Consider the following 26,253-nt stretch of genomic DNA (forward strand, 5'->3'; position numbering starts at 1 on the left):
GCTCCTTTTGTGATATTTATTTCAGCTCTTAAAAGGGGTTATGAATGGTATAAAAGAAAAAATAACTAAGGCTATTTTATTACACAATAGTTTCAAATACTTAGACATTTATTATGTACTTTTGTAGTTGATCAATAGTTCTGGATCCCCAAGTGTTGTTATTTAATTATATAATTATTTACATTTTGCCTATGCATTAAATGTTCTGTAGACTGATAATCCCTTTCTGTTTGAAATTATAGGTTGAGATCACACCAGCTGTAATGTTTTAAGTTACTACTAAGTCAATAATAGATTGTTTAATCTACATCCCGGCACAGCCAACGTTTTAATTCCACACTTACCAATAGTGATTAATTTATAATACTTCAAGTTGACAAATACACAATATTATAAAAATGTGAAGTATTAGAGATATTATGATTGAAGTGGCCTGTTAACCAGAATTGATCTGTTTGAGCAACACTAGTGAGTCATTTATGTTACAAAGACGTCCCAATCTTATAATGTAGGTTTAATTGTTGCTTAAAGATATTATAGCAAGATAATATTGCGAGAGGAATAAAAATATCACGTACAAGTTGTTAATCGTCACAAACACATAGCAAACATTCGATCGTTTACAAATAAAACAAAACTCGCCAAGCTATACATTCAAGTAAAACATATAAAAATAAAAGTAACATGTAAACAATTCATAAAAAATATTGATTTATTTACAACGATCGGTATTACATCTAAAGCGAATTTCATAAATCACTTCATCGAGTGAGCTTTGCTTTCGTGAGAATTCAATATTGAGAACAAAATTGTCGCAGATACGTTATCATTAATCAGATACATTATAGACAAATTCTAATAAGTTTCAGTACTTTGTCACTGGAGTGTCTTCAGTATAATAAATAATAATAATAATTTAAGACGTCGTAAATCCGACAGCGGCGCCCCGAGAACGTAGCTATCGTAGGAGCCGTCGGACGCTAAGCTCTAAATCAATAATAATGTCTAATACCATACAAGCTGCAACACTTATCGTCGACAGATTACATAATTCAGATTTCAATATCCTACTATCACTATCCGCCTAATGTCATTAGACTGTTAAAAAATTAAATAAAGCTTGTGTTACGATAACGCGCGGCGCTCCTCGACGCGGGCGACCGATCGACGCGGGAGCGCGCGCGTCGGTCGCCCGCGTCCCGCTCCGCGGATCGCGCGATCGAGCCTGAGATCCTAGGGGGGAACGGTACACTATCGACGCCTAAGATTCGACACCGGTTCATTTTACGAACGAAATAAATAACATCACGCATCAGTCTCAACGTTTTAAAACTATTTACAATATCGTAATAAATTCGGGCGTCGTCGAGCGGGCGGCGGGCCTGGCGGCGGCGGGTCCGGGAGCGGCGGCGGCGGGTCACAGCACGCAGGCGGCGAACACCGCGAGCGCCCGTCAGGGCGGCGGCGCCTGCTGCGGCGGCGCGCGCTCCGGCAGCGCCGGCGCCTCGGCCGCGCCCACCGCGCGCGCGCGCATGGCCGACACGTACGTGCGGTAGCGCTTCATCTGCAACAAGCGCGCGTTAGTACCGGCTGCCACACCCCCGCCCCGCACCCCGGCCGGGCCTCACCTCGTAGGCGAGGTAGTGCTCCTTGTCCCGCGCGTGCGGCCCGTTGTCGCGCGCCTGCCGCAGCGCCATCAGCTCCTCCTCGAGCCGCTCCGAGCGCTCCTCGTGGTCCGCCAGCTGGTCCCGCTGTGAAACGATACGAACGCTCGGTTAATTATTTTGTAATTTTACTCGTTTCGAAAATTATAGGCTTCTCCGAAGAGAACGTCGTACCATAGAGAGCTTGGTGTGCGTGCAGGGCAGCAGAGGTCGCTGGAACTTGCGCTGCGAGCCCACGGCGCCGGCCAGCGGCGCGGCCGAGTACGCCGCGCACACGAAGTTTATCGTCTCCACCCACGAACATAACTCCTTTGAGTCGCTGGCGACGAATATGGGAGAAATTAACTTGACTTACGACGTTACAAATTTATCATAATGTATGCGCTTAATAATTTTAACGAATCTAATATTATTTGTCATTTATGTCACCTTGTTTGGAATAAGTATTCGGCCTGGTCCGCAGTCTGCAATCTGAATACGTGCTGCTTTTTCGTATAATCGGTCGCTTTCGTCGCTAACGCGTGATGTATTCTGTTTTTTTAAACATACCGTATTACAAAAATGGCATAAAATGGCCAGGTATTTAATTTAAAAATATCTGGTATTCTCGTTGATTATCTCACCTGATAGCATTGTGTAAGTTATCAGACATTTGACTCCGTCTGAAACCATGCTCATCTTTGTGTAGATACAGTACTAAATCTCTCAATGTGCAGTAGAACATCTTCCAACCTCGTCGCCCAAATGGAGCTAAAAAAATAATACAGTTAAATTAACTAAGTATAATTTTGGAAACAAAACAATTACGAGCAACAGATTCACTGATTCAATCGGTAACATAAGCTAGATTGATATCGTTCACCTAGCGTGTGAGTTTATTGTAATAATAGCTCACGACTACATACATTCGTCGGTGTTAATGTTAATCTAAAGCTGCGTCTACGCTAGAAGCGCCGAGCACAGTGTAGTGTGGACTGACTTAAGAGCCTCTAACCAGCGCGATTTTAGGAGAAACTTGTGCTTCGCTTGCGGTCGGCTCTTATAGCGTAGACGCAGCTTTAGATTACTTTAGATCAGGGGGTGGAGGGAGCGGTACGCACTCTTCTTGCCGTTGGCGTCGACGCAGCACTTGCGCATGACGTAGCCCTTCTTGTACTCGACGGCGCGGCTCTGGTCGGGCACGTCCAGGAACGGGTTGCTGCCCACCGCCGCGCGCGCCTCGCCGCCGCCCGCCGCCATGGCCTCCGTGTCGCTGCCACGATATAACACCGGTATAGATTAAAGCGGACTATTTTTGTACACAAAATGATCAAAAGACTGGTAATTGGGATCGGCATACAATGATAATATAATATCTTGTTCTAAATTCTACAAAGGTAAGAAAGGTAGGAATTTATGAGCCAATTTTATTAGGTCCTGCGTCCTGTGTCGGTATCGACAAGAAAATGGATCCCGGGACTCTAATATGCAAGCGCACTGTGTCGGAAACTATGCCTTGCCATGTTTAAAGACTCCTTGACATGAAACAGAGCCCATATAGAGATCTGCGATCGTTGCAGCACGCCAAGGATCTATAATAGTGTGTATACGTACAGCGCCCACTGTAGCGGCTGAGTGCGGATAGCGTGGTAGAGGTTCTTGAGCGTGTCGCGCGGGAAGTTGTCTCCGTCGTTGAGCTCGGCGAGGTTCTCGATGAACTCCGCGCAAGACATGCGCCGGAACGTGGCGCCGCCGCCCATGCCGTGCAGGTCCGTGTTCAGCAGCATTATCGCGCAGGTTAACGTGTGCACCGCGTCTGAAAACACGCCATTTTACAACATTACAAACACGTAATTACTAGTTATTCAAAGATTATTTTGCAATAGGAACTTGACGTTATAAGGCAATGAACAACAATATTAGAAATCTAAATACAGTATCATAAAAAACAGTTTGTTAATGAGGTTTGTTTGATGAAGGAAGAGTTTCCTGTTATTTGGGCCATTTCAAACATGCGAACCAAGTCATTTTATCGAAGTCTCTCGCTCGCACTTACACGTTGTCCTATTCCTGTCATTCTTTGAATTATGATATTTCGCACGTTTGTAATGGCCCCACTATAGTAAGTAAAATATAAAGTTTTATGGAATGTTGAGTACCTTGTGAGTTAAAAGAGCCGGGGTTGCACTCGAGGTACCTGCGCGAGAAGTGCACGAGCACGCGCTCGCGCTCCTGCGTCTCGCCGCTGAGCGCGAACCGCGACAGGAACGTGCGCAGCGCCACGTCCAGCGTGTCCAGCTTGAAGTCGAAGTGCTTCACGTACTCCTCCGCCACCGCGCGACTGAACTCGTTGCTGGCGACCATAACACATGTTGTCAATACAATTCATATTTACTTGTTTTATTCTAGCTTCTACCCGCGATTTGGTCTACGTTAAAATATTTCCCAAGGTCTGATCTGGTGTTAATCCAGACGGTAACAAAATAAAAAATGATAATTCAGGCTATCTATCTATAGCAAATTTTATAAAAATACGTTTAGACTTTTTTTTTGTCATGACATGACAATGACCTACGAAGGCGAAAACATTAATGGTGTTCCGAAGAAAGCAGATATGATTACATCGGACAAAAGCTACAAATATTCTTATATTATATTTTCGCAATTAACCTTCAAATTATCTTACTTTTTACTTAAATGCCGCGACACATCAGACTTCTTGAATCCGTCGAGGTGGTACAGTCGTTTCGCGAGGCGCTCTGCTGAAGGAATGTCCACGGCTTTGGGGCTATAATGGAATGAGTGCAAGGAGTCGCCGTCTGAACCCTCGTCCGAACCGCCGTCGGACCCGCTGCCGAGCTCCTGTAACACCACACACTAAATACTTAGGACTTTGACAGTAAAAGTAGATCGTATGCAAGACCCTTATTTGACAGTAAAAGAAGATTGTGTGAAAGACAGTAAAAGTATATGTAAGACCCTTATAATATGTACCCTTTAGTATAGAAATAAAGTTCTGTGCTTGCTTTTTGCACAAATACTTTTTAATTATAATACTTCTACTACAATATTGGTCTATGACTTCAGACATGATTCATTCTTCATTTGAATAAGAATTTATCGGTGTTTACCTGGTATCCTTGGTTTTCCGGTGAGTTATGTCCATTCTCCTTACCATTCTGTGTATAATTACTATTGTTATTATTATTTACATTTTCCGTAGCGTTAGCATTCTGTTTGTCGGGTCCTTTGACTTGTATTACTATTCTATAATCGTTGTTGTGGTCTCCGTTGAGTGTGACGTCACTGCCGTGTTCGTTCGAATAGGTGGAGTTTGATTTGGCTCGTTTGTGGCACGGCTCCGAGACTAGGATAGTGGAGTCCGAGTCGGAGGGGTCGGAGAGCTCCATCCGCGGACATTCCCGCCCCGTCTCGAACATGTCGTCCTGGTCTTGATAGTCCGGACTCGAAATGTTCGACACGGCTTCCGAGAGACTCATGTCTCCTGGAATATGACAAAGTTTAATATGAAATAGACAGGAATAAACAATTTAACAGTTACGGTCGAATATTAGCAAGGTTTAATAAAAAACAGACTAACTATACCGTACTAAATCAAGTAAAGATTTATAATAAAAAAAAAAATTATCTTTTCAGAGTGGGTAATATATAACTTGATTCAACTTACTAGTTACATATATTAAAGATAACATTTTCAAAAATAAAAGATCAAGACATCACTTCATTCACATCTTATTGATCGACTATTATAGTAACGCACATGGCGCGTTTTAAGGAACAAATGATGAGTAAAGCAAGTGTGTCGTTACCGTTGAGCGGGCGGTGGTGTATGTTGGCGGGCGCGTGGCGCAGCGGCGGCGTGGCGCGCGACGACATGACGGACGACGACGCCGACGTGGGCGACGCGGGCGACGACGAGCGCGCCGACGTGCCGTCCGACGGCGAGCCCGACGACGACGTGCACGCGCTCGCCACCGGCGCGTTGTACGTCCACACGATCCTGCGCACCGACTCGCTCAGACTCGCGCCCACACCGCGCTACCCTACTACTTCTACTGACGAGTAATCCGCCCTTAATGGTGGCTTCTCAGTACACTATTTTGATTCTATCGCGTCTGTAGCGCGATGCCGTTGCCATTGAGGCAATTTTACTAAAGTAATCATCATATAGAATAGATTCTTCAAAATTTTTTTGATTACTTTTTTGACATACACCACAGTCACGATTGGAACTAAAAGCCACCTCTGAATTAGAGATGCTTTTAGCGAATTTCTTAATGATTACTCGTCAATAGACAAACTCTACACATCGAACATCGAGACTAATAATTTAGAATTTAGACAACATTACTTTAGTGATGATACAAATAAAATCGAACAGTGTCGTCTAACGCGAAGCAGCGTGTCGCTCAAATCATAATAACATTGATTGTATTAACAATGAGATGTGTATGCAAAATGTGTATAGTAGTTAATAATGCCATTCGACTGTCACATTAAAATACTTAAGTTTACCTTAATTTCTAATAACCAATAAAACTACCAGTAATGTATAAAACTGTCGAAATTCCTTTCATAACCTAACAAACTAATCATAATCCAATTTAGTCATAGTTTTAGTAACCTATTAGTATAACAAACAGGACCGCCAAACCAAATTATATACCGTGCAATTTGATACAAACCGGGCGTACGATTTAGTGTCCTCAAATATTTGTATTTGACTGGATTGAGATATAATGTGAGACGAAAGGCATTATTATTAGTATTGTGTCGTGTCATGTCACCTGTCACGCTCGGGGTCGGAGTCGGAGCGGGGCCCGGGGGTGGCGGAGTCGGGCCGCGCGTCCAGCAGCGTGTTGAGCGATGACGTCACGTCCTCCTCCATGTCCACCGCCACCGCGCTCAGCGACGACTCCTTCTGGAACTTACGCCGCGATACTCGACACCGTCCAACATGTGCTACAAGCGACTCAAGCGAACAACCCACGGGAATACACATTACTTATTTATGTTAATTACTTTATTTGCAGGTTAACTTAGTCTAAATCTTACACCAATAAGAAGCTATGTTATTCTTCATTAATATTCTCATTCATTGTTAGGTCAAATCAATTCTTACAGTCGTAAATATAACTATGTTATTAATAAACTAAATAGAAATTAGCACAAGTCAGAATTAACTATTTCGGTAATGGTCAGTCGACCAATTAATGAACGGGTGGGTGTGCGTATACGTGCACTAATAAGCACGTAGTCGTTCGGTCGAACAAATTTTGTTCTATCTAGGAGATATTACTTTTAAAAGTTATTATATAAGTTTTGTTAATATTTACTTTTAGAAACTAAGCCGTCTAAATGAAACATCGTGAGTAAATACATACAAGTGTTGGTAAATTTCTGTGGACGTTGCAATGCGTGTCAGAGTGCACGTGTTTCAAGCTGGTATACTTCACACCCCTCGTGTGTACGAACTAGAGAGAAACAGCCACGTCAATACACTCTACTACTTTCGATGAGTTGTAATTACGATTAAACAGGGTAAATGTAATAAATTAAGGATATTTTTATTTCTAATATCAAAAAAGATAAACTATGTTTGTCTGTAGTTTCTAACTGGTATAACAATATAAAATGGCACTTGTAATTATGATCATATCCCAAAGCTTAGGTCCAATAACTGGTATATTCCCGTTGTCCACCCCGGGTGGACAGTGACACAAATCTTTTAAAAAGTTCTCGGTGTCCACCCCTGGGGGACAGTGAGAATTAATTTTAAATTATTCCCGCTGGCCACCCCGGGTGGACAAAGACACGAGTTTCATATTACTACTCTCGATGTTCACCACCGGTGGACAAAGCCACTGCTTAAATAAACATTCTCAATGTCCACGCTTGATGGAATTGGGTGTAAAAAAATATGTAGGTCTAAAGTTTAATCATATTATCAACATCTTTTACTTTTGCAATCTACACAAATAATTATCACAATAGGTATTAATCAAAGTCACAGAAAAATCTTTACATCCTCATCCTTTCTAGAAATAAATCGATATTGAAGTCCCCATTGACAAGTCCCATTCGCATGTTGTGAATAAAATGATCACTTTAAATATATTTTTTTACGTTTATTGTTATAACTTATACCTTGGTTTAATAAGTGCCGCAACTTAGCGTCAATCAACATTATATGGGAAAACACACAATAGATAGTGTAACTACTTCTATTTACCCTAAAGATGTTGATAATATGATTAAACTATGTACCTACTTAATTAATTTTGTTATAATTATTTACACCCATTTCTAGCAAGCGTGGACATTGAGAATGTTTATTTAAGCAGTGGCTTTGTCCACCTGCGGTGAACATCGAGAGTAGTAATATGAAACTCGTGTCTTTGTCCACCCGGGGTGGCCAGTGGGAATAATTTAAAATTAATTCTCACTGTCCCCCAGGGGTGGACACCGAGAACTTTTTAAAAGATTTGTGTCACTGTCCACCCGGGGTGGACAAGCAGGGGGTGGACAACGGGAATATACCCAATAACTTAGTATATAAATTCAGAATTTAGGACTTTCATTTATAATATGTAGATACAAACGGCACCACAGCTGGGAGTAGTAAACCATATTCTCCCAGAGAGAGGGGAGGGGGGAGAGAGATATCTCTCTCCTCCATGCTATGAATACCATATGATATGTTAATGTTTCTATTCCACTACGCTCTTTCCTCACCATCGTCTTCGGCTTATAATTTGTACTGATGAGGTTTTTATGTTAATTGTGTATTACATACCAAAGAGATGGATAGGATTTACGTGTGTGGGAAATTATAAACAAACAGGAAAGTATATTGTTTAAATACTTACCTATTGTACCTAATGACGTCCGTACTTATGAATGATATTATTTATATAAGGTGCGACGTGACTAAATAATCATCTTCAAATTACTTGAAAACGTTGGAATAATAAACTAGCTTTTGGCCGCATTTCCATCTGCGTAAACTGTAATTATATGGCTTATGTTATGTCACGGACATAACCACGGGAAAAACTAGTATTACTATAGCCTATTTGTTGGTATAAGCTACAACACTGCCAAGTTTTATCAAAATCCGTTCAGTAATTTTGCCGTCATCGAGTAACAAACATTCATACAAACTTTCTAATCTATAATTTATTTTAGTATAAAGATAATACATTTACCCTGTTTAATCGTACAAGATACTAGCACAAGCAATCTTACTATGGTTTACTCGCGTCAACAAAACAAGTGATTCAACTGACGTATTGCGTTATCTTAGTTAACTATTAACGTCATTGGTCTAACCCCATATGTTACTACGTCATAGACAGTGTAGTGACGTCACTGTTGTGTGGACGCGTATGTTGAATGAAACGTCTAATAGAATGCGATTACTTTGTAAACTCTCTATATAATCTTGATTTTAATAATGGCATCTATACGATCCGACCTAGAACAGATTCTACCTTTGCTTGTGGCCTGAGGCAGGTAGATTTGAGTATTATTTTGAATGCATTAGGCAATCACCAGTTTGGCGAGAATCCTAGCAATTAACACTAATAGTAATGTCTGTTTGTACAAATAAATTTAAAAAAGCCTCTGTAGGTTCACATGCAAAGATCACCTCCGTAGAACGGAATGTGTGTTACCATACATATTTTCTATACGATTTGTAATCGCTTTCTATTAGACCATATTGGATGACAGTCATATAAAGCTATTTATACCATTGCTTTGCCGTCGTCCAGTAAAGACAACGCGTATAGCAGCACATCATAAGTCACCGAACAGCTGACAATGTCACTTGATAACTATGTCAGCCGCTTGTGCACTGTTTTTAACAAGAATTCGCCGTCATAACATTTTGATTGCTTTCGTGGCGCAGTGGTTAAGGTTACCACGCCGCTTTCAATGCGTCGGGAGATCGTAGTTTCGATTCCCACACAACAATTTATTAGTGCGATCCACAAATAATTGTTTCGGGTATAATTGTGCTTTGTTGTCTGTATGATTTTGTCTCCGCGACACAAGAGCAATTAGTGCAAGAGTCTTAAAAAAAATGTATCAGCGGGTGGGTGACTTTGATGTGTAGACTTGTAATGGCAACGCGAATAGCGTGGTGTAGTGTTGTAAATGCTGTAAGGTGTGGTCGGTGGTTACCTGCAGGTGGTCCTCGGAGCGCGAGGTGCGCACGGCGTGGTGCGCGCGCGCCGCGTGCTCGGCGCCCGCGCCCGCGCCCGCCGGCGACGCGGGCTGCGAGATGAACCTGCCGAGTTCCATACTAGCGCTCACTCACTACCACTGCTCACTATCTCATACACTCTGTACCACTATCACTATACTGACTGATCACTCACGTATACAAACGTAGAAACGTTCAAAAGTATGTTGTTTTTCATTTAGTCTAATGTAGATCTGTACTAAATGTATTGTACAAAATGCTTGTTTAATGTTCTTAACTTCACTATCACAAATAGATACGACTAGAAAATAAAATTACTACGAGTATTGAAATATTTAAAGGTCCGAGTATGTTGGACAGCTTCGCCAGACTGTTACAGACATAAGGAAAAACACCCGACTGAGGAAAACGGCTAAGTTTGTCACACAGGACATAGGTACCTAATTTATATTTGTATGTGTGACAATTAAAATTTGATATTGACTTGTATACATGTTATCTTCGTAAATTGTTTGATTCTAATTAAAGCAATCAATTCAATCTTAATTTTTTCCTGGACGTAAAGTTATTTAGTCTCGTAAAATATTGAGAGAAATTAATTACAGTGGCGCTAAGCTGCATTAAACACATAAAAACATAGTAACATTTCGTCACATCGAATCAAATGCCCGGAAATCGAACCGAGAATTGTTTACTCAACGTTCATATACATTAGGACAACTGAAACTATTTTCAAAGTCTAACTTAAAAGTGATCAGTTTTCTAAGAAAAGATAAGGCTTACTGTACACATATTCGGTTCGGCAATATTTATCGAACAACATTACTCGACTCACTTGTTCAGTTTGTGCCCATGGAGTTCATCTACGCATCGCATTAATAATACAATAGTGCTTGTAACTCAAAATACAACTTTAATTATCAGAATCGACGAATAACTTGTTTATAACTCCTCATTATAAATACAATAAAACTATTTTTTTTTTGTGTTTTATAAATGAAATAGAAGAGAGAGAAAAATACGGTATGGTTCTAGTGCTAAGTCTAGTTGAAATTTTGTCGATGTATTACTACTAGTGAATGCAATCCCGATCTCGCGGGATCCCGATCTCGCGAGATCCCGTGTATTTTTTCGGGATCAATCCCGAAGCATAATATGACGAGATCCCGTTCGGGATCGGGATCGTTGTCGGAGAGGGCATTTTCAGCAGCTGGCTACATTGCAATAGACTTAAGATGCCGATTAGAAGCTCGTACTATTGATACACTTTGTATTTTAAGAGGCTACTTTCAAAATGCCATGTGATTACTTTTTATTTTGATCTCCTGGAGCTACACCTACTTTTTTGATTATGTTCATGTTATTACACCTGTTAATTATGTTACGTTGTTAGTAATATTGAAAAATAAAGGCTTTTATTTTCTTTCAAATAATAATTTATTGCATTCACCACACTATCACACACATATTACATTAAACAAGCCGTTCGAATTGTATTATTTTTACTAACTAGACGGGATCCCGAAAATCTCGGGATCCCGCGGGATTGATATTTCTGATCGCGAGGGATCTCGAGTTGACGATCTCGAGTCGGGATTGCATTCCCTAATTACTACGCTATTGTATTATTATTGCGACGTATTCGGTTTTGCCGCCGATTAATTTCGAACCGAATATGCGTGAAGCAAGCCAAAGGTGCATATAAGTTGGGTGTACATACATTTTACTAGCATGCTCGGCACTCAGGCCCGTGTCGGGAGACGAGTTGTGTCGCTGAGCCAGCTCCACGCGCCCACACAAGCGGTTCTCACTAGGCGACGCCGGTGTTGAATTGTACCTGAAACATACCATATATCAGACCATTATTGACCATACTATGTTTATTTTTCACTAGTTCTTGCTTGCGAATTCGTTCGCGTGAAAAAACAAGAGAGAATTAGAGTAAAATGTCCTGTACTGTGAAATTATCATCAAAATCAGTTCAGTAGTTTTGGCATGATAGAGTACCAAACATCTAATAATCAGATTTTATAAAATTCTGATTTTTACATTTAGAATATTATTAAGCTCAGATTTATCATATCATGACTATTATGCTCGAATGTGTAGTATAGCATAGGCGTATCAAATACACCCACGTCCCACGCGTTACCATTTACAACGTTGGACCCATGTAATAGGGGGCGAGCCTATTGCCTTATAACGGGCAAACCTCCGGAGTGTAAAATAATATCACCAATACTTTGCCCGACCTGGGAACCGAACCCAAGATCTCGTAATCAACAGGTAATCTTCATTATCATTCGTTTTTTATGTCCTCCGTAGTTACTTGCGCATATAAAATAATTATTCATGTGTTATAACTTCTTAAATGTAAATTACAGCTGGTAGAGGTCACGTAGACGTTTATTAGTGTATCATAAAATGATGTATTTCCTTTTAGTATGTCATAACACACTTAGTCACAAAACAGGTTATACTCAAACCAAATGATTTCCTCAATCAACGCCTCGAGTGCCGATGATTGTTAATTACATTTATCTAGTACATATTTGACCGATAAGCTTATGTGGTAACTACGAGACAATGAAATCTACTGATAAAAATCGAATGATATGAATCGAATAAAGATTGTAAATACCAGAAAATCAATAACTGGTAAAGTAGAATTGTCCACAATAACACATATTCTTAGTATTTTTCATTAGTCTGTTGGGACAAGTTTCAATAATAAACAATTTTAGTAGATAAAATTAATCAACCCGGAAATTGGATGACGGTTGAACAACACAGTACGGCCTGTATTGTGACGAACGCTTCGCTCCTATACATAATATTATGTAGGAACATGCTCCACTGACTATTGATAGTGTACGTTAATGACAGATGAAAAGACCTACACGAGAGGAGTGGGATGTTTTGATTGAATTGTAACATTCAATACTAACTGACGCTCGCAATTGACGCGTTAGCTATTTATTATTGGGATCTTATTTGCTTTATTTCTCTTGCTACGTCATAAATAATAGTCCGTCGGCGAGTATATCAAATAAAACTAATATATGTTCGTAGTAGAGGCAGCCCGCGACTTCGACCGCGTGGAAACCCTTCCCTTGTAAATCTTGATCCCTCGGGAACTCCGGGATAAAAACCCATGTGTTATTCTGGGTCTTCAGTTACCTACATAACAAATTTCATCGTAATCGGTTGAGTAGTATTTGAATTTTAAATTCGTGAAAGACTAACAATCATCCATACATACTCACAAACTTTCGCTTTCATAATTTAGTAGCATAAGAAGTATTTCTTACCTATGGTAATGTGTACGATGCGTAGGCGCGTGGTGGTTGTGGTGAGGGTGTTCGACCCGCGACAGGTTGAGCATCAGGTCGCCGGTCATCATGTAGGCCTCAAACTTGGGCGTGACTCGCCCTCTCCTTTTCTCGTCTTCGACTAACGCTTCACAACTGTCGCCCGACTGCACTCCCGACCCGTTGCTCGACGAGTTGCTAGACGAGTTACTATTGCTGTTCGAGTTGCTCGACGGAGGTGAAGATCCCGATCTGATGTCAATTATTCATTCACTTTATGAGTTTTGGTGCATCCCCTGTATACAGTTCTACAGCTGTTAAATAAATATCGGAAGCCCGCACCCTTGATAAATAATTCTTACTAATTAAAGGTAAGTGAGGTGTAAATAGTTTATCACAAATACATACTACATAAAGCGCTTTATATCCTTGTTAGTCAGTGTTGCCAAACACAATAGAAACCACTTCCAATTGATCGCACGTTTCGCTATAACGACTACATTACAATTCAGTTTCTATATGAATATACATGTAAGTACAATTTGTTTGGCACTCTTACATTGGCATTGCTCAAAGTTATTCCCAATTTAAGCCCTTGTAATCTAATCTTCACGGCCTCATTACGTGTCAATAAAAGTAAACAAACAATAATTGCCTTTGTTCGTTTTGTATTCTTATTTGCGATGCACAAGATAGTCGAACAAAAATAGTCGGAACGGTGACCTGTGAGGCTGTGACGCATCCTGATAACTTTGACCAAAATACATTGAAACCTTTTTAGTTGTACCATGTGCTAAAATGTTATGAAGAGCATACGCTTAGATAGGCTCAATTATTTATCTTAGCGATAGTATAAACAGGAACACATTGTTTTAATTGTTATACTCATTAGACGTGAAACGATGACATTAGATAATAGTTATAAAACATTTCCTTGTTTATTTTCGTTAAGGAATTCTCTGTTCGGATCTAGTTAAACAGTCATCCTGGTATTATTTGTACTAACCTCGCCAGTACGTGTGGCGTTTGACTAGATACCATTCATACATAGAAAATCATAGAAAGACCTTATAATATGGGTCAACCTGGTGGTTAATTTTAGGCGCAAATATTGAAAAAAAAACAAAAGCATTTAAGACTATACTGATGCTGAACATCAACAAGAAGAAATTTCCTGTGACTGATGATTTTTATAATGTTACTAGACGTAAAACGTCGAGGCTAACGAGGAACGGATGTGCTTCCCTCGATCTCATACTATCCGCACATCCATACTAATATTATAAATGCGAAAGTAACTCTGTCTGTCTGTCTGTCTGTCTGTCTGTCTGTCTGTCTGCTACTCAATCACGTCTAAACTACTGAACCAATTTGCATGAAATTTGGTATGGAGATATTTTGATACCCGAGAAAGGACATAGGCTACTTTTTACCCCGGGAAAATGACGCATTTCCCGAGAAAATTCAGAAAATTCAACAAAGTCGCGAAATATCAATATTATAATGACATTGAATTAACAAAATTCCGTTGCCATGGCAACTGTTTTAATGGCGGATATGCCTTAGCGCGACTTCGTTATAAGTACTAAGAGATGTAAATAATTTTGAGAATATTTTTCGTGAAAAAAAAGCAAATTTTATATCATCACGCTACGACCAATAGGAGCAGAGTACCTAACAGTAAAAAGTGTTACAAAAACATGGAAAATTCTGACCCATTCTCTCTTATGTGACGCAAGCGAAGTTGCGCGGGTCAGCTAGTACTTTATATATGTCGGTCACGCTTAGGTTTCGCTTCCAGTCAACATAGTAACATGATAGTAGAAATTTTGTTTCATCAAAATAGTATGGCTTCTCGCAAGACAACCCTTGTCGTAGCCTACATTTTGAAAGATTTAGGTTCACCCACTTTATTGCATAACTCTATACATTTTTTTAAAATGTTTTTTAAAATCATATTTGTGGCTCTATGTCACGGACGTGAAATATTTATACTCCAATATTTTAAAGAACCAGTCAATAATTCACCACGATTTTGCTTTACCAATTCATTTCCTTTAATGTGTGCCACATTCGATGCCAAATATCGAAATATATGAGTTCGGGTTAACGGCACTAAAATCTGCATTGTTTCGTGAATGAATAAAAGAATAAGCTGAGAAAGTATATCTGAATATATTGCAATGTTGGTTTTAGAAAGTCGTTAAATCGGTCTCATCAATTGGCAACAGCTGTTGATGTTTTTGGAATATCTCGACCGCGCTATAAAACATCTGACTGAAGCAATAATAGGCCAAGCATACACAGTACGGTGCACTTTCAGGGATTCGGGGACTTAGGCTGTTGATATATCCAATTTACGAGTCCTCTATCGATGCCATCCTTATGCTTTACTAACATACTTATGTAGAACTACATACAATACATAGAATTGACGCTGACATTGACTCCATCCACATTGTACTTTCCTAAAATACACGTGAATACAAGATAGTGAGGTGTCACGAGAGGGTGGCGACTGGCGACTACCCCTCCGTCTCGACACATATGGTACCAATAATCAGTTATCGCCGTCGGAAATCAGCTGTCGTACTATTAGAGGGGTTGGCTTCCGATTACTTACCAAGGTTTACTTTTGAAGGGAGTACGAAAATAAATATTTTGTTGTTTGTAACTCATTGGATCTCTATAAATGTGTAGGTGTGTAGTAAATATAATGGCAGAGTTTCATGAAGAATAAAGTAAATGATGATGGTGATTACTTAAAGAAAAAGCGTGCGTTTAGTACATAGTTGTTGAAGCAGCAACAAGCTTTCACGAGCGTCAATAGGCTTATCGGTATAAAAATCTGTACAGAAAACAAACTCACTTGTCGTGGTTGGTGCGTGCACCGCTAGAGCGACGTTCCGCCGCCGCGGCCAGGTATCGCCGCACACTCGCTTTGATCTGTGGGTCTGCCATACAACCTACTATCAGTTAATCAGCTGATTTCTAACGCACACACGACAAACACCATCTAACTACTAGCTAATGAACATTGACAGGGGAAACAGCGAAGGTACAATATCTACATCGACGTGTGGTTGCGGGTTACATTATTAAAGGGAACAAAGCCACTGTGAACGAGAGTTATCCCGGCCCAGATCCCGAGAGCCACCTATAAAATTACTCCGCGTATCGCAACTCTTATTTGTAGCAGCTTACTTCGCAAATTCGACCAAACCACTCGGGAATAAACGAATTTTATTACTTGCAGCTGGCACGATACAATCCCGTCTCGAATGTCATAGTTTACATAGCACAAACTACCAATACACTGAGATAAATCCTGTTAACTCACCCTTTCTCAGTCTTAGAGTGACGGGGTCCGACGATAGTCGCAAGCATTTTAAAACTGGAACAATCAATTCAAATCTCTAAGGCAATCATCTCATATTTAAGTACTTTTCATTGTAGATACGTTCATATCAAAACATAGTACACTGTTCAACTATTAAATATGAGTAGGTCGTACGATAGAGAATAAATTGTAGTATATCGCAGTGATAACTTGTCATGATTGTTTGTCGTTGAAGGATTATATTTTTCCAATTTTTCATTAGTGATAAAATAGTTGTTTTCTTATATTTATGTTGTATGCAGACTTGTACAGAACGTGTGAAATGTGGATTGCGAGGTTGCGTGTCGGGCACGAGCCGGCCATAACGCGATCATTGAATTAGTGTTAATAAGTTCAAAGATAGCGGTCAAACTTGACGTCGTAACAACACAACTATCATTTTATTGTACGTGCGTAAACTCGCCTATTAAGTTGTGCCAGGTTATAAACAGAATATTTAAACTTTGAATCACAGTGGCTGTTGCAGATTATTTACATATGAGATGAAATTACATTTTCAATTACACTCTACCAGTTATCTGTATGTTAAGAATGTTTCGTAGATAAGTGGCATGTGCGTGATAAATGGCAAATTCCTTACCTTCTCGGGTAGTGAACCGGTTTACATCAGTCCCATTAACCTTGAGCAAAACGTCTCCCGCCTCGACCTGTAATCCAACACGCGTATTCAGTTACTTATTTCAAATCTTAAAACACTGAGACAACTGCAAGTTCAACTGCTAAATACAATGCACGGAGGCCGCTGTGTGTATATAACTCTTTGATACATTCAATGTTGAGATGTTAATCGCCATTCAAATGTACTTAAGCTACATCCACGCTTCAACCTGTGATCACTATCATCAGTTCTCGTATTAAAACTAACGTGTGTGTAATTAATATTGTTTATTTAGCATATGCATGAGCATAACAGCCTTCAACTTCACTCAGCACGTGATTTCGTAGTTATAGAAAGAGCTGAACGTTGCTGCAAGCGAGGTCTCCATCAAACCACATAAAGTTTTGTTTTAAGAACGTTCTGACAAACAGTCGGCGAGTTGCCATTTAGTTAATGGTGTTTCGTTGTACCAGTGTTGGTCTCTATTATGATCAATAAGTGCCCATTGAACATTATCAGAACACAGACACCGATCATTGCTACATGTAAGTACGACACACAAATTGTTCATGATACCATATTATCATACGAAATCGGTAGCCGTTAAACACAAAGCTCTCACATTTTTAATTCTGAAGACAGTTGCAGAACGTGACTAGAGTTTTATTAAGATAGTGTTAAGAAGCACAATATTTTGCACAGAAGTAATCGTTAAATAATACTTTATTGTCGATTAACTGTCGGTATCACTACATCCTTGCGGCGATGTCAATGATTCACTGAGGCGCAGTCCATTAATCATGACCGGTTTGTTAAAAACACTTTGGGAACTCGATACTCAAACAATCACACTGCACGGGTATTTCATCGTACGATTACGGTGAGTTTATTTTCGATGAGATGTTTACTGTGTACGTTGTAAAGGAGTTAGGATATCCCGAGCACTACTGGCACATTACGTCGGAGTGGATAACTTTATCTAATGGGTCGGTGCGGTGCGAGCGTCCGCCCCGCCCGCCGTTCCACTGACAACTTGTCGTTATCACACGAGGGCTGCTAATGGATTGAGCTTACAGATAAATTAGATCAAACTACTATAGAAGTGCGTAGCGGAAATATGAATTATATGGCAGCTGAGCTCTATTGATAAAATATATGTTACAGTTCATATTAAGTTCCGTGATCTAACTTTAGAATTCAAGCGCTTGTAGGAATTAACCGCTTGTTGTGTAATTTAGTATAGGTACTTATTTATTAAAACATTTCTTAAAGGTTCTATTAATAAATAGTTAAACAATTTTAGTTCGTAAGTAATCTGAGCTCATAAAATTGGAACAGCTTTAGACTTCTGGACTTGTTTCAACCTAGATAGGGGTCAACGCGGTTGAAACCTTTAAGCACATTTTAAGTCTATACATTTGTGGAAAACTGAAGTAGTTAAAAGTTTTCCCTTTCAAAAAGAAGGTGATATAGTACGACGTTGACTGAATCGTAAAAAGTCAACTTGTCAGTTGATATGACAAAAAAAAATCTTATCAAAATTTTCATGTTTATTATATTACAAAAATATCAGTGTTGTTAATTTGCGCAATGTTACATTCACACAATGTTTGCAGACATTTTATTGCAGTTTAGTCGTGCGTCGTGCGTTCGTCTGAGTCCGACCGCAGGCACTACGCCCACACATGTAGACTTCTTATAAGTACCACTAACACGCTTTAATATCTACTTTCTTCTCCAGTTTTTTTACTCATAAAGTTTAAAGCGAAGATACGCACTACTCATTTATTTATTTGTATTGTTGGTAGAAGTGTACGAGTGAGAGTAATGTGTCAAACGTGCCGCGGTCCAATAAAGCGATTCTCTACCACTATCGACTACCGACAACCGGCTAACTATCGAGTAATGTATGACAATCGGTTCAGCGCCTCTAATGGGCGTTGTAGTAACTATTTTGGCAGTACATTTTAAATGTCAAATTCTCGCTACTCGATGGTACCAATTGTAGAGAATCGTCGTACAATACGCTTAGTACGCTGTGCCTCAAACTGATGCTTGCAGGCCGGTGACGATAGAGTTTGTAGCAGTGAGCACCCCTCAGTTGTGCGTATAAACTTATAAAGAGGGTTCCTCCTACCGACTGCTAATATCAATTTACTATCGAAACTCACAAACAAGGGTCAGGCGCTCGTATACTTTTTATAAAATACTAAAATTGCATTTCTTCCTTGTTATTTCCATTTCTCTAGATTTCAGTGCAGATTGCTTCCTTGAATACAACTTCACAGTCATTTATTTACCGGGATGCCTCGTGCAATTTTACGATTTTACAGCGTGTTAAACAGATACAATTTTAGGGCAGTTTTCGTGAGAAAATATTCTACATTAAATTAAGAACCCATTCTTCAACTAATTGAGTATAAACATTGAATCTTACGCTAATAAATGGACCAATTAATTTTATACTGCGATAATAGAATGAGATCAATAAATAACAGTAGCATAAAATAGCATAAAGCTATCATATCAGTGTTTTCGTAATTCCCTTGCAACTAGTAACTAGTTACACAATGTGTTGATGGGTGACTCTACGAGTGTTTCAACAACACTAAGGACTCATTGTCATAAAACTTCTCAGACGCGTCATGGCTAGGCACAATAATAACACAATTAAAAAATAACACATCTCGGAATAAACAAAATCACACGCAACCGACGATCCTAAGAATTTCATTAGAACTCGCTCTAATTAAATTATTTATAAGTAAGAAACATTTTAATCATAGTTCCAGTAATTCTATGGTCATTGTAAAGCCGCTGATAGTCATAAAGTGTACCGAGCCTTTTGTACAAATTGGACAATATTCTGTACCCGTACCAAGTACGTAAGCATTAAATGGATAGGATGATGTCAACTGGTAACCAATTCATTAAGTAAATAGGTACGTAACGAATGATAAGGTGTTCTTTATTAATATTGCATTAACAAGCTCTCGGTCATTGCGTTTGAAACGCGATAGCCGCACATTTAGGAACCATGTTTTAAGATACATTTAAATTATTATTTCGGATAGATACTCTAAAATTTCCAAAAAGTACAATGTTCTTTCGAAAACCTACATCATTTCATTTATTACCTAGTTGTGTTGTAATAGAAAATCAATTGTCTAATACGTAGGAAGACAGCAAATTTAAGTTTCCTCAGTTTGTTAAAACGGAAGAAGATTTCTAATGACTTCTGTAGGGCGTAATCATACCTCGTAAACTAATATTGCAATTAAAATTAATCTTTGCATAATTACATTTTAGTTAAGTCTAGGATATGCTAGTTTAGTGTGTTAATCGTTTGCAATAAACTGTAGGACATCTCTCTCACATACTCTCGCGTGAAACATGACAGAAGAAGACTAGAATTTTAATCTCCAATTCTTATACCATAAAAACGATGTAAAGAAAATAATCTAATACTTGTGTTACTAAGTATTGCATGTATTTATGTATTTATCACTTGATGTGTTACGAGATGATTATGTGTCGGCTTCTTTGCGCTTAACTATGAAACGCATGAAAGACGCAAATAATTCATTCGATAGTCGGAGAATTCAAAGCGCGAAGACTTCAATAATTTAAGAATTTCACTTATTACCATTTACCATAGCTAGTATATGAAACATTCTGGCTAAATGGTGGGCACAATGGTAATTGTATTGAAAATATCAATATTGCTCAAAGGTCACCATTAATTAAGGTTATGTTGGAGTACTAACTAAAGCATGGTCTGGGTGGAATATGTGTCAGTCGAGAATATGTGACACAGGTCGAATATTGAGTAGTGATGATAGAATGATTTCTAATGTACAAGGAAAGAAAGAAAACACCTTAAGATAACTCATTCTCATAAGATAAGGGCTTTAGTTAAGTAACTAATTATAGCTAGGTGCAGATTCAAGGTTCTAGTTGTTAGTGGACTTAAAAGCCTGCCAGCGTGCTCTATTTGTGCTGTGCTCCTTCCAAGGGGGCTATACAGGAGCCAAAATCGTAATGAAATTGTTTTCAGGACTGTAGCGGGTCAGTAACTTGGTGGGTAAAACATATTTCCGTTTTCATAGAATAGCAGCCAATTTTATCTTATAACTATTGTACAACTTTTAAAATAATTAAAATGTTCAAACCTTCTATCGAGAGAAGAGGAAATCATCAAATCGCAATACTGTGTGACCTCAACACGTTCTTATGCCGGATATGGCGCATTCTTGTTCAATAAGGCAGTAGGAATAAAAATAGGAAACCACAAAGCATCTATTTATATTTACTATCAAACTACTACAGAGTATGGATAGCCTCTGCCACGCCCACGTGGGATCACGGACGTATGCATGAATTATATCTGCACGTTGTTTAGCGCCAAACTACTGAACTCGAATACTATTCATATTCAGCTTTACGATTTATACGTAGTTATTTTATTTTATTTATAATATCGTTATCCTTTTTTTTAATACTGCGTTGAATCAAAAACCTTATCAAATAGGTACTACGAGAAAAAATTGGTAAACGGGAAATCGAATACGGTATTTAAAGGAAAAAACATCTAACCACGTGTAATAAACCTGTGAGTTGCGGTCAACATTAACACCAGTTACAAGTACAAAATGACTATAATATCTACACTATCTGCATTTTGCCACGTTAAGCTTGAACACTACTATTAATTATCTCGGCGATCTTATCAATGTTTTCTAATCGCGATCGTGTACGACAAGGTGAATGCCAGTTTTTAACAACAATGACAAACAAAAGACCTATGTTTCTCTGTAATGTCTATGTTTAGAAAATTCCGCAACATTTTATTTTTCATTTATTTAATTTAAACATGTAGGTATATGAACTCTACAAGATAACTTTTGTAGCTTAATGCATGACTCATTTTCTTTCTAAAAATACACACTTGTTTTTCGGACGCGATAAATCAAATTATACGTAAATTCATGCCTGGCAATACACCATAGAAAAATATAACGAACATGTAGCAAGCAAATAACTGTCCCAATTCCTATTTTAGTACATTTTCAACGAGTGCGTCATCTTAATTAATGGCAAATTGATGCAGGCCGTTGCTCAGACTTAGTTGACTGAGATCGGTCGAAATGGCCTTGATATAATTTGTGAGTAAATTAAATTCTATCGTCGGTAGACGACCGACTGGCCTAGTACGTCATGGCGAAGAGGAATTGCGAGTGCAGCATACATTATTGAGATACACCAAACTGACATACAATGGAGAATGTTACTAGGTATGCCAAATCGCTTGAATTTTTGACTCAGTAAAGCCTGTACATGTACAAGCAAACTAGTTTTTGTTTCAGTCAAAAATACCAAGTAGTTTTGATTTTACAAGCATTCAAAGTTTCAAAAAATATCGAGTCCCGCTAACAGCGTGACGTCATACTACACCATGCCGCGCGGGCCGCGTCCCGGTTAATATCAAGTCTCCAGCCGTAGATGTAATAGCTTATGCAGTATTTTGTTGTGTTTTCGTCTGCTTATTACATTTAAAGTGTAATAATAGTAAATATTATTAAAAAAGACTATGTGAGCCAGATTTAGCGTAATGTACAATGACGTCACACCGACTCGCGCGGTTACAACTTGTTTTACTTATAAATCGGAAACTAATTGACGTATCAAAGTAATTCTTTCACTAGTATTTTTTATTTTTAACAGAGAATATGGAGAGCTAATAATCCAAATTTGTTAACATTCTCCATTATTAGATGATGTCATTTTACAAAACATAAAATTTACATACTCATAAACCTGTTGTTTACCGACTGTCGTAAAAGATGACCCGGTGATCGCGGTTGTAATGACGTAAATCAATTAAAAGTGAAATGAAGTGCTTAGTATCTGTTGTTCTGTTCATAACATGCATTTAGACTTCATCATACTTTATCATAAATTTTGATTGACAGAATAGTAGATAGTTAGAGTTAATCATCTACCTAATACCACAGAATAGATAATAGTACAAGCTAATAGTATAAGTAGCTCCAGTAACAAAATAAAAAAATATGTATTTGTAATTTGAGTTGCATATTGAGTAAACAATGTTTTAATACTAATGCAACTCTCTAGAGTAAAGTTGATAGACTTGATTGATTTATTTACTGCACATAATGCAAGTTTCTGATAATTGATTTTTACATCTTACTAAAGGCACATTACCAAGAAGGCAGGTGTAAACTACTGATAAACAGTATCAAGTGATTAGAGCTGCAAGGAAAGAACATAAAAAATATATTACTGTATATCTATACACCAACAAAGATAGATAATATACTATGGATAATGAGTAGAGTACAGGGAACAGACTTACTACATCTAAACTATATAGTAACAAGCGGTACTATATGAATACAGGTATTAACAAAAGTACTATAAAGGGGTCGCCTCAGTTTGCAAAACAAGATAATTATTAACATGTGTGGGGGAAAGCCCCTACATTTATTACAAGTACATTATGTACTGTCTTGGTCATTGATGTTTTAATGTCGACTCAGACAGCAAGGCTTCAATGACAGAATAACTTGTTTAACAGGTAAGTAGTATCAAAAACTTTAATCACATAAGCCACAGAACACTTAAAGGTTTTCCTTCATTAAAACGAGTGACCAAAAAAGGTTCATATCAAGGAGAATTTGAACAATTTTAATGAGAATAAGTGGAATATACAACACTAGTTAATTTAGGGCTATGCAGGTACAGAATGAAATAGTAGGCAAATGACCAGCATGATGAGTTTAGTTATGGTATTGTTTACCTTGACATGAGACTATATAGATTGAATGAATTATACCACATTGATGCAGGTGCACATGTTGGAACAAGTTTATATCTTCCTGGAGTTAACAAGAAGACTATTCTGTTATGTTTGTCATGAAACATCTATTTGTTTATTTACTTTGACAATACATACATGTGTTACAGATTATCAATGTGAAACACATGAAAACTGCAATGTTTTTTTAATTGAATATCTTATCAAACTTCCACTCCTACACATATCAGTACATACAATATGTTGTTATGCAAGATAAAAGTTGAAAATGAATAAGTAATGAGAGAGAAAAGAGAAAGGAATGTATAGGAATTTGGGTGCTCATATGATAACATAAAATCACCCACCATATCAACACAGTGCTGTTAACTTGTTATAATTTATACAATTGTAATGGAACACTAACTTTTATTTAGGTCTTTCAATATAATTGACCTCTTAAGATTTTTAACTAAAAATATTTCAAACTTTGATGTAGTTAGGTAGTTTATTTTTATTAAGTAAATGATTATCATCAAAATACTTTACAGTCACAATTCTATAGAATCAAACAATATAATGTACATCAATAACAACTAAGTACTGACAGATTAAATATCAAAAATATAATATAGTATTATTTTATCAGCTACAGAGGATTTTAAGAGTGATTCTATAGTCACAGTGTTGATTAAAATTCAGGTGGTCACCTTCTGGTGTATGGTGTTTACTATAATTGCTCATTGAAAATTCTGACTTTGTAATGAGTCATAGAGGACAAACAGATTTACTATGTAGTGATTTCATGTATTGTTCTAATATAACAGGTTGTATTACACTACTAATTATTACTTGTTCACATACAATATATGAATGTTACAGTGTTTTACTTATTCGTTTGTTTCCATCTCAGTAAAATATGTTTTACATTCATAAGAGAATATTCAAGGCACACCAAGGCCTCCATGCATCAGTTCAGAATAAGATTAAAACAAATAACATGTGGGGCAAAGACAACATCCTACTTTTATTATGCTGTTTGTTTCTATAGCATTTACGTCTTTTTTTACGCGAAGGGCTGAGAACGAAAACGATAAAAGTAGGTAGACATTACACGCCGAACACAAGCCAATACAAGTTTAAAAATTCGATCTTACCTCACCACTTCGAGCGGCAGGGGAATTTTCTTCGATCTCGTATATAATATGTGGCAAACCGGCTTCGCCAAGTAAAGAGAATCCGAATCCCAAATTGTCACTACGATTCAGAACCACTAGTCTTTCGTCAGCCATATTCAGTGTACAGCTGCATTGATTAGCATCCTTCAAAGGATATCACCAGTTACACTTTCAGAATACTACATCAGGGAATATTTTAAACGGATTTAATCTATTTTAAAATGAAAAATATTCATAATTACAACACACGATAAAAAGCAAGCGCACCCAACCAAAGCGAAGACAGGTACAGATAAATAATCATTTTGAAGTTTGAATGTTTGATTTGTTAGAGATGGACTCTCATTTCCACGCAGATAATATATTACCTATAACGATCATTATTTAGGTAGGTATGTTAACTTTAGTAAGTTATAAAAATCAATATTATTCTTTAGCCAGTCTAGGCATAAATGATTATAATTAAAGACATTCGTACCATTTTTATCGAATAATGACTACCAAAAAAATTAAGAATATAATATATTATGTTAAGATCGAAGACTTTTTGAAAAAGTACCTACCTACTTGAATATTTTCTTATGGATCTATCATGAAAAATTAAGGTTTGGGTACGGAACGGAGAACAATTTTATGTTTAATATACCTAGGTACATGTAAAGAAACTCCTGGTAAGTATAAAACATATACCTACATACATGACCCACAAACAGAAATTATGTTGGTACTGTTTAGTTTAGTAGTAATTTTTTTGTTTATTTAGCTGATAAGCGGAAAGCTTTATAATTAAATCAAAAATGGACAGGCTAATTTTACGCAATGACAGTAAAGTAATTGACTGCTTGGAAAGAAATACTTTTGCTTCGTAGCTGTCATCGATCGCGATAAAAATAAGCTTGCCAATTGTCATTAGTGTCAGTAATGTCAAGAACTGTAAACAAAGGCAGCGCACCGATTTTTCCATCAGTGATAACTTTATTTTTGACAATAATACGGTATTTCGATTATATTTTGTGTATCAGAATGTAAGAGAGGCTAAAAAAATTGTTTCGTAAATATTTATGGGCTTTATAGTA

General features: G+C 38.0%; 1 protein-coding gene across 16 annotated transcripts; it reads right to left on the reverse strand.

The window, feature by feature from the left end:
* Nucleotide 1: 1 nt before the first annotated feature.
* Efa6 (Exchange factor for Arf 6) lies at nt 2-25,482 on the reverse strand. Of its 16 annotated transcripts, none has more exons than XM_076115331.1 (20): nt 25,157-25,482; nt 17,165-17,231; nt 16,525-16,578; nt 16,054-16,138; nt 13,185-13,436; nt 11,594-11,710; nt 9,852-9,957; nt 7,049-7,138; nt 6,452-6,591; nt 5,474-5,664; nt 4,775-5,148; nt 4,330-4,520; nt 3,803-3,996; nt 3,258-3,459; nt 2,765-2,916; nt 2,288-2,414; nt 2,094-2,195; nt 1,839-1,983; nt 1,629-1,751; nt 2-1,564 (listed from the first exon to the last, which is right to left on the reverse strand). In XM_076115331.1, exons 1-20 carry the CDS (start codon nt 25,289-25,291, stop codon nt 1,454-1,456), a joined length of 2,958 nt encoding a protein of 985 aa, XP_075971446.1. In that variant the 5' UTR covers nt 25,292-25,482; the 3' UTR covers nt 2-1,453. The 16 variants fall into 16 exon arrangements, with proteins under 16 accessions (XP_075971446.1, XP_075971445.1, XP_075971441.1 ...); XM_076115330.1 differs by having other exon boundaries at nt 16,054-16,150; XM_076115326.1 differs by having other exon boundaries at nt 6,452-6,582; nt 9,852-9,972; nt 16,054-16,150.
* Between the last annotated feature and the right edge of the window lie 771 nt (nt 25,483-26,253).

The sequence above is a fragment of the Anticarsia gemmatalis genome, chromosome 6, assembly GCF_050436995.1.
Source record: "Anticarsia gemmatalis isolate Benzon Research Colony breed Stoneville strain chromosome 6, ilAntGemm2 primary, whole genome shotgun sequence".
Lineage (NCBI taxonomy): Eukaryota > Metazoa > Arthropoda > Insecta > Lepidoptera > Erebidae > Anticarsia > Anticarsia gemmatalis.